The 16,959-nt window shown below is 51.7% G+C and overlaps 1 protein-coding gene across 3 annotated transcripts in view; it reads right to left on the bottom strand.

The window, feature by feature from the left end:
* CHD2 (chromodomain helicase DNA binding protein 2) overlaps nt 1-16,959 on the bottom strand; it is a 239,130-nt gene that overhangs the window by 66,645 nt on the left and 155,526 nt on the right. For all 3 annotated transcript variants that reach the window (XM_075345973.1, XM_075345975.1, XM_075345974.1), the window contains exons 22-23: nt 2,663-2,811; nt 2,458-2,554 (exon numbers count right to left, since the gene is read on the bottom strand). In XM_075345973.1, coding sequence (XP_075202088.1) covers nt 2,458-2,554; nt 2,663-2,811 — 246 coding nt within the window. The remainder of the gene's footprint in view (nt 1-2,457; nt 2,555-2,662; nt 2,812-16,959) is intronic.

Below are 16,959 nucleotides of genomic sequence, written 5' to 3'. Positions count from 1 at the left end.
TTCGCTGTATTCCTCGCACCGCTGTATACCGTGCTCCTCAATATATTGTGCTTTGCTGTAATCTGTTGCACAGTTGTATTCTGAGCCCCGCTGTATACCACGCTGTTGTATACCGCACTCCTCAGTATACTATGCTCCACTGTATACTGTGCTCATCAGAATACTGTGCCCCACTGAGCTGCTAGGAGTAGAGGCCCAAGGTGAGCACACGAGAGCGGGGGGAGTGGCAGCATAGGTGGAGTGGCAGCAGGGGGAGAGAGGGTAGCGGCGGGGGGTAGGGGGAAAGTGCAGCACACAGCATAGGCTGTGAGATCCACAAAGGTGGCGGCGATCTCTCTCTGCACTCATATGTTTGATCCAAGTACGATCTGACAAAATAGAGGACTATGCTCAGACTAATGTTAGTCTATGGCAGGGTTCCCCAACTCCAGTCCTCAAGGCCCACCAACAGTGCATGTTTTCAGGATTTCCTTAGCATTGCACTGCTGTTGGAACCAGCACCTGGGCAGGTAATTACATTAACACCTGTGCAATACTAAGGAAATCCCAAAAACCTGCACTGTTGGTGGGCCTTGAGGACTGGAGTTGGGGACCTCTGGTCTATGGGACCAAGCACGTTAGATTTTTCCTTTGGGCAGCATCTGATATTCGGGTCACACTCGGCCATGCAGGTCAATGAGTGCGTGGAAAACATTGGAATGGACTCCGATGAGGCACTGACACAATGGAGAAGATGGGGAAATTTTGTTCTCCATCTGTTCCTTACTCTGTGCTCCATTTCTCTCACCTAAGAGAATCAGAGAACACTATGCTGACACTGATCATACTCTGATAAGAGTGTCATTTGCAAAATTGGTACGATTTTCTTGGATGAGATTATCTACAGCCATATGTCCCTGCCCTAAAGGTGGAAAAAAGTTCTTCATATGATTTTGTACATGAGAAAAACATGGAATTTTAACAGGCCCGTGTAGACTTATTATATCAATTGCATACCTAAAAAGGACCAGTCTGGGGTGGCACATTTTATTTAATAGAGCAGTGGGTAGCCGTAGACTGGCGATTTTTTTAAATAGTTATTGTCAAATGTGCTCAAAAGTCACTCTAATGCCCCCTGCGAGGGCCAGACTTCCTAGCCAAAGTTGGGTCCAAACTTCTGGGTTGTGGGACTCCGGAAAGAAACAAGAGAATCCAAAACCCTCTGTGTAACCCCTCTCATGATCTCTTAGTGAACGGTAAATGCTCTAATGTTGTCATTTGACATCAGCTTAGCTTAGTACCCTGCAGCGCTGGTCAGTGCAAAGTGTAAGATCTTAAGAAAGTGAAGGTGGGCCGCAGAGGGTTGTTGATGCATGCCAGGATCCCACAACCCAGAAGGTTGCGTCTGACTTTTTCTACATTTAGGACTACATCTGAGCACTTTTGACAATAAATTATATTTAGAAGTCATCAGTCTGGGCCTGTCAACTGTTCTATTAAACAAAAAAATGACGGTTCCAGACTGGTGATGGTAGCCTCTCACTATTCAACTGTAATCGGAAGATAATTCGGACGCACATTAGTAGGCTGGTCTTGTGAAGTTTGGCCGATTTATATCTATGAATAGGACTAGTTTTACCTTGGTAAAAAAAAAAAATGCTTGATTTTCACAACTCTGACAGTACTAGATTATCGATATAAGAAGGCTCACTTCATTCTAGCACCAGCAAATCAGTAACTCACTCCCTTTAAAGCGAGCGAGCAAACAAACACGTGAAACGCGCGTCGAGGCATTTCTGTGGGGCTTCCCCTGTACCACCAGTATTATACCACAATAACCTAAGGTAATACAAGCATATGGGTTGAATCTGTATCTGCATTTCTAATCTTAACTGATGTATATGGTCTTGGTTTTCCCCATTTGCTGCTACACCATTCACTTGGTACTGTATATTAACTATATATTTGTACTGTCAGGACACAATTTTTGTGTATTGTATTGTCTATTTACATATTATCTTGACTCACTTTGTATACTTAGTGTGGTATAGACTACAGTCCCCACACTTACTGTTTGTCTTTTCTTGTGTGCAACCTTTTTAAAATGTATTTAATAAAATTTGTAATTTGTATGCCATATCTGTCCACTTTGTCCTCCTCTTTAAACACATTTTGATGTGTGGACATATGCAATATAGCCATACAGGGATTTATGCATCTATATCCCACGGCTAACATTTTTTGTACTTTTGTCTCAATGGAATTGTTGTATTATACTTTGGATTTGTGGAAAGTTTATTATTTCCGGATAGTCTAGAAGTTAGCACGCATTACAGATTACAGGTGACTTTCCGGACCTCTCTGCACAATTGTGGGGATATTTGTGCTACTCTGACTGGGCGTGTATACGGATCACTACAAAACACATGGAGTTTATCAGCCCAATTACGTGAAACACAAACAGTAAGTAACGCTAACCTGGGGTTCGGATTCCTCTCCTTCTGGTTCCTTAAAGAGGTCTGCTGCTCCAAACTTGAGAATAGCAGCTAACTCCTCCTTGTTAAATGGGTTGGAGCTAGAACAGAGAACCACTGTCATTTACTGGCTGATACATAAATGGCTGCCACACGCAGAAAGATATTAAAGAATGACGACCAGATTTCATGCGGTTGGGTGTACTCACTTTGAACTTCCAGAGTTATTTTCCAGCACTGTCCGACCGGTGGTGTCCATACGTTGGATTACAAGGTGGTCCAGAACCATCTTTTTTTTTGCCCTTTCTATGATTTCTTCTTCTACTGTTCCCTTTGTTACAAGGCGGTAAATATTCACCTACAGGGAAAGAGTATTACATGTCGTTAGTCCCCAAAGGTAAAGCTAAGTGACATTTTAAAAATATCTAAATTGGACCTTATTCTTAGCTAAACTAATATTATGGGGTAGGTGCCGGTTCCACACACAACACAAGCACACTGCATTCACCAAGGTGTAAAGGGAAAATACAGCGATCTATTGAGAATAGGCAGCTTTATATATTATATACGCTAAGATCCTTAGAGCCTGCAGGCAGTGTACATCAATCACTGACCGCACCTATAGGGATAAATAGGGATATACCATTTACTATTATTCAGCCCCATGCACTGCGATCTACCAGCCTGAGTAATAACTGGGCATTATAACTATTATAATGCTGCCACATGTTAAAGGGAGTCTGTCTGCACAAAATGACTATTCACATGAAACACAGCACCTTCTATGGTTCAAAGGACTAATAATAACTGTATCTGTAGTATCCAATTCCATATCCACATTTGCCAAAAATCGGCATTAAAATATGCCAACGAGGTGCGTGGTGCATTATGGATATTGCGCCACAGTTCAGAGCCACTTCCCACCTATCCCACCTACAGGTGGTTAAAACTGAGAGAAGGTCTAAAATAATTGAATTTTATTGATAATAAATAATATGAATAGAACTGAAAAATATTAGGCACACCCCTGATGAAGGTGCGGCGAAACGCAAGTCAAAGTAGGTGTCCAGCATGGACTCCGGTGTCGAACTACATGTAAGGTGTATAGTCCTTTGTGCTCATTGTATATCATAATTTTTCTATGCAAATGCCCTGCTTAAGCTGCATTGTGCTATTCTAAAGCACTTATTTATGTGCAATGGTCCTGAACTCTGCTGCATTGCGCTACCCTACAGCGCCTGCTCATGTGCAATAGGCCCTATCTGATGCTGCCTTGAACCCATTTCATGTACGGTATGTGTAATAACTTCAGTCGGGCTGCACCGTGTTGATTTGAATAGTGGGCAATAATCTGAAAAATGTGCAATAACATATTAATCATCTATATATATAATTGCCTTATTCTGTCTGTCTTGCTCCAAAATTCTGTCCTTACCGCGACAAGCGTCTCATTGGTAGCTCGCCTCGGCTCCGCCCAGCCGCACGGATTGGCCGTTCGCCTCGCCTCCGCCCCCCCGCACGGAATGGCCGCTCGCCCAGGCTCCGCCCCCCACACGGATTGGCCTCTCGCCTCGGCCCCCTGCACGCATTGGCAACTCGGCCACGCCCCGCCCCCTCACGCATTGCACGCTCGCTCTGGCCCCGCCCCCTGCACGCATTCCCCGAAACGACACGGAGCCCCGACTCCCAGGTGAGTGCTGTACCCCCGGGAGCCCACATCAGCGTATGCCGCCAACCCAGCCGACACATACCCTCGCATTGCTGGGGTTGCCGGCGTACGCTGGTGTGGGCTCCCGTGCGACCGGGGGGTGGGGTACACTGGTAACCATGTAATATTGTGAAGCATGGTTACAAGCGTACACCGGCTCCCAGGTGAGCGCATCAAGGTCCTGCAGCGGCGGAACACACACACACGCACACACAAACACACACACACACTACAGATCACACTCACTCTCACACACACCTCACACCCATATCAGATCGCATCCACACACTCACAACATCCCATGATATCGCTTGCTTCTCGGCAGCGATACTGTGCGTGCAGTGACCTTCCAGGACCTGCCGGAGGATCACATGGTCGGAAGCATGTGGTATCTCCGGATGTTGTGATTGTGTGAGCGCGTATGTGCAATATCGTCAGTGTGTGTGTGAGTGTATGCGATCGGATGTGTGTGAGTGTGTTCTGATGTGTGAGTGTGTGTGTGTGTGTGTGTGAGTGTATGCGATCGGATCTGTGAGTGTCGGCAGAGGAGCACGGCGTGCAGCACAGCTGCTGGGACCGGCCACCGGTGGGCACAGGGAGAAGTGGGGTGTGTGTGTGAGTGTATGCGATCAGATGTGTGCGTGTATACTGTCTTATGTGTGACTGTGGAGCACGATGGGGGGTGCACAGCATGGGGGATGGAGCACGATGGGGAGTGCGCAGCATGGGGGATGGAGCACGATGGGGGGTGCGCAGCATGGGGGATGGAGCACGATGGGGAGTCCGCAGCATGGGGGATGGAGCACGATGGGGAGTGCGCAGCATGGGGGATGGAGCACGATGGGGTGTGCGCAGCATGGGGGATGGAGCACGTTTGGGAGTGCGCAGCATGGGGGATAGAGCACGATGGGGAGTGCGCAGCATGGGGGATGGAGCACGTTTGGGAGTGCGCAGCATGGGGGATGGAGCATGATGGGGAACGCGCAGCATGGGGGATGGAGCACGTTTGGGAGTGCGCAGCATGGGGGATGGAGCACGATGGGGAATGGCAGCATGGGGGATGGAGCACGATGGGGAATGCGCAGCATGGGGGATGGAGCACGATGGGGAGTGCGCAGCATGGGGGATGGAGCACGATGGGGAGTGCGCAGCATGGGGGATGGAGCACGATGGGGAGTGCGCAGCATGGGGGATGGAGCACGATGGGGGGTGCGCAGCATGGGGGATGGAGCACGATGGGGGGTGCACACCTTCCCCCAAAACACACACACACACACACACACACACCACACACACACTGGGAACCTCTAACACCGCCCTACACAGACACCCACACACACAGACAACGCCGCACACACACAACACCCAACACACAAACACCGCAACACACACAAATATACGCACATACCGCACAACACACACATTGCACAAAACATACCTCCCACCAAAACACACACCCCACACAAACCGCGCAACACACACACACAACGCTACAGACACACAGCGCTCCACAAACAACGCAACACACAACCACCGCTCACCCCCCGCCACACCCAGAACATGTACAGGGCCTACACAAACACTTGGTAACTACACACAACAACATCTGTATATATATATATCTATATATCTCTCTCTCTATATATCATATATCTATCATATATCATGTATGATATGTATATCATATATCAACAAAAATCATACATTAACTACACAATACGTAAATTCTAGAATACCCGATGCGTAGAATCGGGCCACCTTCTAGTATATATATATATATATATATATATATATACACACATATATATATATATATATATATATATATATACACATATTTATAATGGAATTTTATTCATAATAAGTAATATGAACAGAACTGAAAAATATTAGGTACAGTGGAAAACAGAAATACAAAAAACACACAGGGGGTGCATGGAAAAAAGTAATATATATATATTTTAGACCTTATCTCGTTTTTTCCTCCTTTTGTTTGCTCGTATTTTTGGCGAGGGTCTATTGTATTGTCTGACACATATACACACCCTTTACAATTTATATACTATTATTTATTGGTGGTGTAAATGTGTGCTTCATTGTTTTGACAAATCTCCCCCTTTGCCACCCACAGGGTACATAGGTCTCTCAGCCCTTGTCATCCTTGATTGACAGCTGATACAGTAGCAGCAGCAGAAATAAATAAAAAAAACAAAATACAAGTGGGTGGGAAGGTGCACTGAACTTAGCCGCACACAGAGTGCACATAGCACCTTATTAGCAGATTTCAATAAAAAACGGATTTTTGTGTAGTCACCGTAAAATCGTTTTCTCTTAGCCATCATTTGGGGACACAGGACCATGGGTGTTATGCTGCCTATCCATAGGAGGACACTTAGTAGATGCACAAAGCATTAGCTCCTCCTCTGCAGCATACACCCCCTGGCCGGGCCAGGCAAGCTCAGTTTTAGTACACAAGCAGTAGGAGAAAAAAAAAACAGTAAAAACTTATCTCAACAGAGGAACATGAGAAAAAAAGGCATAACCAAATAAGATACTGAGAGAACCAAGGCCCAACAGGGCAACAGGGTGGGTGCTGTGTCCCCCAATGATGGCTAAGAGAAAACGATTTTACGGTGAGTACACAAAAATCCGTTTTTCTCTGACGCCTCATTGGGGGACACAGGACCATGGGACGTCCTAAAGCAGTCCATGGGTGGAAAAAAAATAAAAGAAGACAACACAACCCAAGGACTAGGAACCAGTCCCAGACAGCCTGGAGCGCCTACTGAGAGAGGTGCTCTACTGCCGTTTGCAGAATTTTCCTACCCAGATTTGCCTCAGCTGAAACCTGGGTATGGACTCTGTAATGCTTTGAAAAAGTATGTAGGCTAGAACAGGTCGCAGCCTTACACACCTGTTCCACTGAAGCTTGATGCCGAATGGCCCATGAAGCGCCAACTGCTCGCGTGGAATGAGCCCGCAACCCACTAGGAATGGGCTTGAGTTGCAAGCGGTAGACTTCCTGGATCGCAGAGCGAATCCAGTGAGCCAGAGTTGCCTTTGAAGCTGCCTGTCCCTTCTTAGGCCCCTCAGGAATGACGAACAAAGAGTCCGTTTTCCTAAAGGGGGCTGTCCTGGATATGTAATATCTGAGAGCTCTGACGAGGTCTAACGAATGCAGAGACCTTTCCACCCTATGAACTGGGTGTGGACAAAAGGAAGGCAGAACAATGTCCTCGTTCAAATGAAACGGGGTAGGAACCTTTGGAAGAAAATCCGGAAGGGGGCGCAGAACCACCTTGTCCTGGTGAAAGAGCAGAAAAGGCTCACGGCAAGAGAGTGCTGCCAGCTCCGAAACCCGTCTGATGGACGTAATTGCCACCAGGAATGTTACCTTCCAGGACAAAAGAGCAAGGGAGGATTCCTTGAAAGGTTCAAAGGGAGACCTCTGGAGACCATCCAGAACGAGATTGAGGTCCCATGGGTCCAGCGGCCGTTTGTACGGGGGAACTAGATGGGAAACGCCCTGGAGGAAGGTCTTGACTTGCGGTTTTTGAGCCAGGCGGCGTTGGTAGAAGATTGAGAGCGCTGAGACCTACCCTTTAAGGGAACTGAGAGCCAACCCCGCTTGCAAGCCAGACTGCAGAAAGTCGAGAATTTTGGGGATGGCCAGAGGAATAGGCTGGACGTTAGTTTCCCTGCACCATGAAAAGAAGATTTTCCACGTACTGTGGTAAATGCGGGATGAAGCAGGCTTTCGGGCGCTGATCATGGTGGAGATAACCGCGGGGGAGAATCTCGCTCTTGTTAATACCCAGGTCTCAATGGCCATGCCGTCAGCTTCAGGGCTCTGGAGTTCTGATGGGAAATGGGCCCTTGGGTCAGCAAGTCTGGGATGTCTGGAAGGCGCCACGGTACGTCTGCGAGCATTTGTACTAATTCGGCGTACCAGGCGCGCCTGGGCCAGTCCGGTGCTATCAGTATCACCGGGACTCCCTCTGCCTTGATCTTCCTGATTACCCGCGGCAGCAGGGGTAGAGGTGGAAATATGTAAGGCAGGCGGAAGTGGTGCTAGGAGCAGACTAGAGCATCCGCGCCGATGGACAGCGGGTCGCGTGACCTGGCTATGAACGCGGGTACCTTTGCGTTCAACCTTGAGGCCATTAGATCCACGTCTGGTGTGCCCCAGCGAGTGCAGATGTGTAGAAACACTTCTTGGTGGAGAGACCATTCTCTGGCGGCCAGGCTTTGGCGACTTAGAAAGTCTGCTGCCCAGTTCTCTACCCCCGGTATGTGTACCGCTGATATCACTGACCCCGTCGATTCGGCCCAGCTGAGGATCTTGTGGGCCTCGAGATAAGCCGCTTTGCTGCGGGTGCCCCCCCTGCCGATTGATATAGGCTACAGCTGTCGAATTGTCCGATTGGACTCGAATCTGACGACCCGCTAACAGAGGGCAGAACGCCCTGAGCGCGAGGAAGATCGCGCAGATTTCAAGGATATTTATCGGTAGGGAAGACTCCTGGGACGTCCAACGTCCTTGAGCAGTGTGGTGCCAGTACACTTCTCCCCAGCCTAGGAGGCTGGCGTCCGTGGTCAGGACCAGCCAATTCACTGGGAGAAAAGATCTCCCCTTCGATAGGGATGAGGACCGAAGCCACCAGCGGAGTCCATACCTGACTGAAGACATCAGGTAAAGATGTTTGTCCAGGGAGAAGGGGCTCTTGTCCCAGGCCGCTAGAAGGGCTAGCTGTAGTGGGCGGAGGTGCAGTTGAGCAAAAGTTACTGCCTGCATAGCCGCCACCATCCTGCCGAGCACCTTCATGCTGAATCGAATGGAGCGAGACGGAGGACGTAGAAGGCAGTGTACCGCTCGTTGAAGAGCGATCGCCTTGTCCTGAAGGAGAAAGATCAAGCCCCAACGGGTGTCCAGGGACATGCCCAGGAAGGTGATGGATCGTGCTGGGACCGGGGATGATTTGTCTAGATTCAGTAGCCACCCTAAGCGGCATAGGGTGTCCACGGTGATCTGTACGCTGGTTGAGCAGTCGCAGAAGGAGGAGGCCTTGATGAGGAGGTCGTCCACGTTAGGGAGAACGACTACTCCCCTGGCGTGAAGGACGCTCATGGCGGCCGCCATGACTTTGGTGAAGACCCTTGGTGCGGTGGCAAGGCCGAAGGGTAGGGCTACGAATTGAAAATGGGAGTCCTGAACTGCGAAGCGGAGGAATTTTTGGTGATCTGGAGCGATGGGTATGTGCAGGTACGCGTCCTTGATATCTATGGAGGCGACGAATTCCCCTTTGACCATGGATGCAATAATGGACCTTAGGAACTCCATTCTGAATCTCCGTACGTGCACGTTTGTTCAGGTGTTTGAGGTCCAGGATGGGTCGAACTGACCCATCCTTTTTGGGGACCACAAAGAGGTTGGAATAAAAACCCCTGAACTTCTCGTCGTCCGGGACGGGTATTATCACTCCTGCTGTTTGGAGCAAGTGGATTGCTGAGAAAAAAGGGAATTTTGTTTACTTGCCATAAATTCCTTTTCTTCTAGCTCCTATTGGGAGACCCAGACAATTTGGGTGTATAGCTTCTGCCTCCGGAGGCCACACAAAGTATTACACCCTAAAAAGTGTAACCCCTCCCCTCTGCCTATACACCCTCCCTTGGATCACGGGCTCCTCAGTTTTGGTGCAAAAGCAGGAAGGAGAAAACTTATAAATTGGTCTAGGGTAAATTCAATCCGAAGGATGTTCGGAGAACTGAAGACCATGAACCAAAAGAACAATTCAACATGAACAACATGTGTACACAAAAGAACAACCAGCCCGAAGGGCACAGGGGCGGGTGCTGGGTCTCCCAATAGGAGCTAGAAGAAAAGGAATTTACGGTAAGTAAACAAAATTCCCTTCTTCTTTGTCGCTCCATTGGGAGACCCAGACAATTGGGACGTCCAAGAGCAGTCCCTGGGTGGGTAAAAGAATACCTCGATAAAAAGAGCCGAAAACGGCCCCCTCTTACAGGTGGGCAACCGCCGCCTGAAGGATTCGCCTACCTAGACTGGCGTCTGCCGAAGCATAGGTATGCACTTGATAGTGCTTCGTGAAAGTATGCAGGCTAGACCACGTAGCTGCCTGACACACCTGCTGAGCCGTCGCCCGGGGGCCGCAATTCCCAGGACGCACCCACGGCTCTGGTAGAATGGGCTTTCAGCCCTGAAGGGAGCGGAAGCCCGGAAGAACGGTAGGCCTCGAGAATCGGTTCCTTGATCCACCGAGCCAAGGTTGACTTGGAGGCCTGAGAGCCCTTACGCTGGCCAGCGACAAGGACAAAGAGCGCATCTGAACGGCGCAGGGGCGCCGTGCGAGACACGTAGAACCGGAGTGCTCTCACAAGATCCAAAGAGTGCAAATCCTTTTCACACTGGTGAATTGGATTAGGGCAAATGGAAGGCAAGGAGATATCCTGATTGAGATGAAAAGGGGATACCACCTTAGGGAGAAATTCCGGGACAGGACGCAGAACCACCTTATCCTGGTGAAAAACTAGGAAGGGGGCTTTGCATGACAGCGCTGCGAGCTCAGACACTCTCCGAAGTGATGTGACTGCCACTAGGAAGGCCACCTTCTGCGAAAGGCGTGAGAGAGAGACATCCCGCAGCGGCTCGAAAGGTGGTTTTTGAAGAGCCGTCAGAACCCTGTTAAGATCCCAGGGTTCCAGCGGACGTTTGTAAGGTGGGACCATATGGCAAACCCCCTGCAGGAACGTGCGGACCTGCGGAAGCCTGGCTAGACGCTTTTGAAAAAACACGGAGAGCGCCGATACTTGGCCCTTGAGAGAGCCGAGGGACAAACCCTTGTCCATTCCGGATTGAAGGAATGAAAGAAAAGTGGGTAAGGCAAACGGCCATGGAGGAAAACCGTTATTAGCGCACCAGGATAGGAAGATTTGCCAAGACCTGTAATAGATCTTGGCGGACCTTGGCTTCCTGGCCTGTCTCATGGTGGCAATGGCATCCTGAGATAACCCTGAAGACGCTAGGAGCCAGGACTCAATGGCCACACAGTCAGGTTGAGGGCCACAGAATTCAGATGGAAAAACGGGCCTTGTGACAGCAAGTCTGGGCGGTCTGGAAGTGCCCACGGTTGACCCACCGTGAGATGCCACAGATCCGGATACCACGACAGCCTCGGCCAGTCTGGAGTGACGAGAATGGCGCGACGGCAGTCGGACCTGATCTTGCGTAGTACTCTGGGCAGCATCGCCAGAGGGGGAAACACATAAGGCAGTCGAAACTGCGACCAATCCTGGACTAATGTGTCCGCCGCCAGAGCTCTGTGATCCTGAGACCGTGCCATGAAGGCCGGGACCTTGTTGTTGTGCCGTGACGCCATGAGATCGACGTCCGGCGTTCCCCAGCGGCGACAGATCTCTCGAAACACGTCTGGGTGCAGAGACCATTCCCCCGCGTCCATGCCCTGACGACTGAGAAAATCTGCTTCCCAGTTTTCTACGCCCGGGATGTGAACTGCGGAGATGGTGGAGCCTGTGGCTTCCACCCACTGCAGAATCCGTCGGACTTCCTGGAAGGCTTGACGACTGCGAGTGCCGCCTTGGTGGTTGATGTAGGCGACGGCAGTGGCGTTGTCCGACTGGATACGGATCTGCCTGCCCTCCAGCCACCGATGGAAAGCCAATAGGGCTAGATATACTGCCCTTATCTCCAGGATATTGATCTGAAGGGATGATTCTATCGGAGTCCAGGTTCCTTGAGCCCTGTGGTGGAGAAAAACCGCTCCCCAACCTGACAGGCTCGCGTCCGTGGTGACCACAGCCCAGGTTGGGGGTAGGAAGGATTTTCCCCGCGACAGAGAAGTGGGTAGGAGCCACCACTGAAGTGATGTTTTGGTTGCAAGGGAAAGAGAGACGTTCTTGTCGAGGGAAGCCGCACTCTTGTCCCATTTGCGGAGAATGTCCAATTGGAGTGGCCGTAGATGGAATTGCGCGAACGGGACTGCCTCTATAGCTGCCACCATCTTCCCCAGGAAGTGCATGAGGCGCCTTAAGGGGTGTGACTGACTCCGAAGAAGTGATTGCACCCCTGCCTGCAGAGAAAGCTGTTTGTCGCTCGGTAGCTTGACTAACGCTTGCTGGGTATGAAACTCCATCCCTAGGTAAGTCAGTGATTGGGTCGGTGTCAACTTGGATTTCGGGAAGTTGATGATCCACCCGAACTGCTGGAGAGTCGCCAGAGCGATGGTTAGACTTTGTTGACACGCCACCCGAGAAGGGGCCCTGACTAGGAGATCGTCCAAGTAGGGGATAACCGAGTGGCCTAGAGAGTGCAGGACCGCCACGACGGATGCCATGACTTTGGTGAAAACCCGTGGGGCTGTCGCCAGGCCGAAAGGCAATGCCACGAACTGAAGGTGTTCGTCCCCGATGGCGAAACTCAGGAAACGCTGATGTTCGGGTGCGATCGGTACATGGAGATAAGCATCCTTGATGTCGATCGATGCTAGGAAGTCTCCTTGTGACATCATCCAGAACGGGACGGAATGACCCGTCCTTTTTTGGCACCACGAACAAGTTGGAGTAAAATCCGCGACCACGTTCCTGAAGGGGAACGGGGATCACAACTCCTATCTTTAGAGCGTCCACTGCCTGAAAAAGTGTGTCGGCCTGAGCGGGGGGCGGAGAGGTTCTGAAGAAACGAGCCGCAGGACGAGAGCTGAACTCTATCCTGTAACCATGAGACAGAATGTCTCTCACCCATCGGTCTTGAACATGTGGCCACCAGGCGTCGCCAAAGCGGGAGAGCCTGCCACCGACCGAGGATGCGGCTAGGGGAGGCCGAGAGTCATGAAGAGGCCGTCATGGAGGCAGTGCCTCCTGCGGCCTTTTGGGGGCGTGACTTGGACGCATAGGAGTTCCTCTGGCCTTTCTCCGGCCTGTTGGACGAAGAGGATTGGGGCTTGGCGGAGGGACGAAAGGACCGAAACCTCGAATGGATTTTTCTCTCCTGAGGTCTCTTAGGTTTGGACTGGGGTAAGGAGGATTCCTTTCTCTTGGATTCCTTAATAATCTCATCCAATCGTTCGCCAAACAAACGGTCGCCAGCAAAGGGCAAACCGGTTAAGAACCTCTTGGAAGCCGAGTCTGCTTTCCATTCGCGCAGCCACATGGCCCTGCGGACTGCCACGGAGTTAGCAGAGGCTACCGCCGTACGGCTAGTGGAGTCCAGGACGGCGTTCATGGCGTAGGACGAAAAGGTTGACGCCTGAGAGGTCAAAGACGAAACATGTGGAGCAGAATTCCGTGTGACAGCATTAATCTCAGTCAGACAAGCCGAGATTGCTTGGAGAGCCCACACGGCTGCAAAGGCCGGGGCGAAAGACGCGCCCGTGGCCTCATAGATGGACTTCACCAAGAGCTCTATCTGTCTGTCAGTGGCATCCTTCAGGGATGAGCCATCTGCAACAGACACCACGGACCTAGCAGCCAATCTGGAGACTGGAGGATCCACCTTGGGACAGTGAGCCCAACCCTTAACGACTTCAGATGGAAAGGGGTAACGCGTGTCAGTGTGACGTTTAGCAAAGCGCTTGTCCGGGACCGCTCTGGGCTTCTGGACAGCATCACTGAAGTTAGAGTGATCAAAAAACGTATTGCGCGTACGTTTGGGGAACCGAAACTGGTGTTTCTCCTGCTGAGACGCTGACTCCTCTACAGGAGGAGGCGGGGGAGAGAGATCCAACACCTGGTTGATGGACGAGATAAGATCATTTACTAAGGCGTCCCCCTCAGGTGTATCAAGGTTAAGGGCGAAGTCAGGGTCAGAGCCCTGAGCTCCCACGTCCGCCTCGTCTTCCAGAGAGTCCTCAAGCTGGGATCCCGAGCAGCGTGAGGAAGTCGGGGAAGAGTCCCAGCGAGACTGCTTAGCCGGTCTGGGACTGCGGTCCGGGCAGGAGTCCTCCGCCTGAGACCTAGGGGCCAACCTGGGAGCGCGCTGTGGCGCGGACCGAGAGGGGCCTGGAGGAGACGAGCTAACAGGGGCCGGGGCCTGTGGAAGGTCCGGTCTGGACTGCAATGCCTCAAGGAGTTTAGAAGACCATTTGTCCATAGACAGTGCAATGGATTGAGAAAGTGACAGAGAGTTTCTCAGCAAAAGAGGCCAACACCGGTGACTCTGTCCCTGCAGCCTGCTCAGGGGGAGCAGGGGGGTCTACATGAGCCGAGGGGCCCACCAGTGCCCGAGGCTCCGGCTGAGCAAGCGAGGCAGGAGTCGAGCATTGCTCACAGTGAGGGTAGGTGGAACCCGCAGGTAACATAGCCCCACAAGAGGTACAGGCCGCGAAAAAAACCTGTGCCTTAGTAGCTTTGCTCCTTGTGGACGACATGCTGTTGTCTCCTAGGAGAGTGACCACTGAGAGTATATGGGAAAAGGGTATACAGCCTGACCGAACAGATATATATATATATATATATATCTATTATATATATATGTATCTATTCCGGCACCCTAGGGGGACCAGCACCGGGTGACCGGTGTGGCTTACCGACCGCTAACGAGCGGAGTGTGTCCTCCAGATTCCCTGCCGTGGATCCCCCGGAGCTGCAGAGCTGTTCACTGAAGCATCCACCGGCAGAAAGCCAGAAAATGGCCGCCGGAGCTCTCAGGGGAGGAGTGGGGCCGAGGGCGGCGCCAGCAAAGAGCGGGAATCTGGGTTCCCCACAGTGGTCAGTGAGGGGGGAGGAAGACATGCAGGATGCTCCAGCCCTCACATCCGACGTCATGTCGGTAATCCCGCCCTTACCCCTGACAGGCAGGCCCGGGGGCGGGATTTTCGCGACTAGGCCGCGGTGAAGCCGGGGACTAAATTTGAGGCCGCGCCCGACAAGCAGGCACGGTCGGCGCGGAAGTCCACCGGCCTCCTCAATTTCACACTACCGCGGCTTCCGGGAAGAAGGTGCGCTCCCTGCACAGTCCCCTATGGGGACACAGAGTACCTTTAAGTTGCAGGGCCCGGTCCCTGAGGTTGAAGAGGATCCGGTCCGGCAGGTTCCACCAGGGGCTGCGGATGGAGCACGGTCCCAGCAAATGGATGACCGCTCAGGACCCCACTTCTCCCAGAGCCGCATAAGGGATGGTGAAGGAGACGGCATGTGGCTCCAGCCTCCGTACCCGCAATGGGTACCTCAACCTTAACAACACCGCCGACATAGTGGGGTGAGAAGGGAACATGCCGGGGACCCCGTGGGGGTCCTCTTTTCTTCCAACTGACATAACTAAGTATGAGAATGCATGAGTGGATGTGTGCCTCCTTCCACACAAAGCATAAAAACTGAGGAGCCCGTGATCCACGGGAGGGTGTATAGGCAGAGGGGAGGGGTTACACTTTTTAAAGTGTAATACTTTGTGTGGCCTCCGGAAGCAGAAGCTATACACCCAAATTGTCTGGGTCTCCCAATGGAGCGACAAAGAAAAGGCCTTGCGTCGTTTTCGAGTCTTTGGGGGGTTTGAGAGAAGGAACCGACTCGGGGGTCTAGTCTGAAATGCTATGTGGTAACCGGAAGACACAAGGTCTTGCACCCATTTGTCGTCTGAGGCGGCAGCCCAGATGTGTTGAAAGAGCCGCAGTCGACCTCCTACAATGAGTGTGTTTTCCGGGGCGCCAAAGGAGTCATGAGGGGGAAAACGTTGTGGATGAGTCTCCCTAGTTCTGGACTGTTTCGGTCTAGGCTGCCATGACGAAGTGGGTTTCGGGGAGAGCTGAGGTCGGTCGGTCCCTGCGTAGTCCGCGGCTAGTGGCGGGGGCAGAGCGGGATGTCGACCAACCAAATGAGTTCTGAAAGGAGCGGAACGAGGACTGTGGACGTCTGGTGAAGGTCGTCCTGGGCTTCAGCTGGGGAAGGGAGGTACTTTTTCCTCCCGTGGCGCCAGAAATGAGCTTGTCCAGACGTTCGCCAAACAATCGGTCAGGAAAAAAGGGAAGGCCTGTGTGAGACTTCGTGGAAGCAGAGTCCGCTCGCCATTGTCGGAGCCAGAGAGCTCTACGGATGGCTATGGTATTTGAGGCGGCAAAAGCTGCGCAGGTAGCAGCATCAATGGAGGCCTGCATGAGGTACTCCGCCGCAGCGGCAATTTGAGCCGTTACCTCTGTGACGGTATGAGGGAACTGGGATTCTTCAAGCGAAGTGTTAAGGGATTCTGCCCAGACCGAGATCGCCTTTGCGACCCACACAGAGGCAAAGGAAGGCGAGAGGGAGGAACCCGCAGCCTCAAAAGGCAGAGCGGGCGAGGTGCTCCACCTGTCTGTCTGTCGGGTCCTTGATGGAGGAACCATCGGGTAAAGACAGGAGCGTTTTTGTGGTAGGGCGGATCGGCCCAGCCCTTGGGGGCAGGTGAGGCAAAAGGGTACCGGGACTCCATGAGTTTACGGTTACCGAAGCGCCTGTCAGGCTTCTCCCTTTGCTTTGTGAGGATATCCTGAAACTCTGGGTGATCAGCGAAAACCTTTTGGGGTTTCCTTGCCCTTTTAAAGGAGACCACATGGTCAGTGGTAGTGGATGGGGGATCCTCCACATGCAGAGTTTGGTTGATTGCTGCTATAAGGGAGTCTATTGCAGTTTGATCATCTGGGGAGGGTGAAACCAAGGAATCATCCTGGTACAAACAGCATTCTCCCTCCTCCAGCTCTTCAGAAGCCGTGGAGCGTGTGAGAGAGCCTGCCCTGTGTGCTCCCGAGGGAGAGCCATGGGGCTCATGAGAGAGTGTTGGAGACACTCAGCAGT

The sequence above is a fragment of the Anomaloglossus baeobatrachus genome, chromosome 4 (assembly GCF_048569485.1).
Source record: "Anomaloglossus baeobatrachus isolate aAnoBae1 chromosome 4, aAnoBae1.hap1, whole genome shotgun sequence".
NCBI lineage: Eukaryota > Metazoa > Chordata > Amphibia > Anura > Aromobatidae > Anomaloglossus > Anomaloglossus baeobatrachus.
The sequence above is the reverse complement of the archived record's forward strand: the minus strand, read 5'-3'. Positions and strand labels throughout refer to the sequence as shown.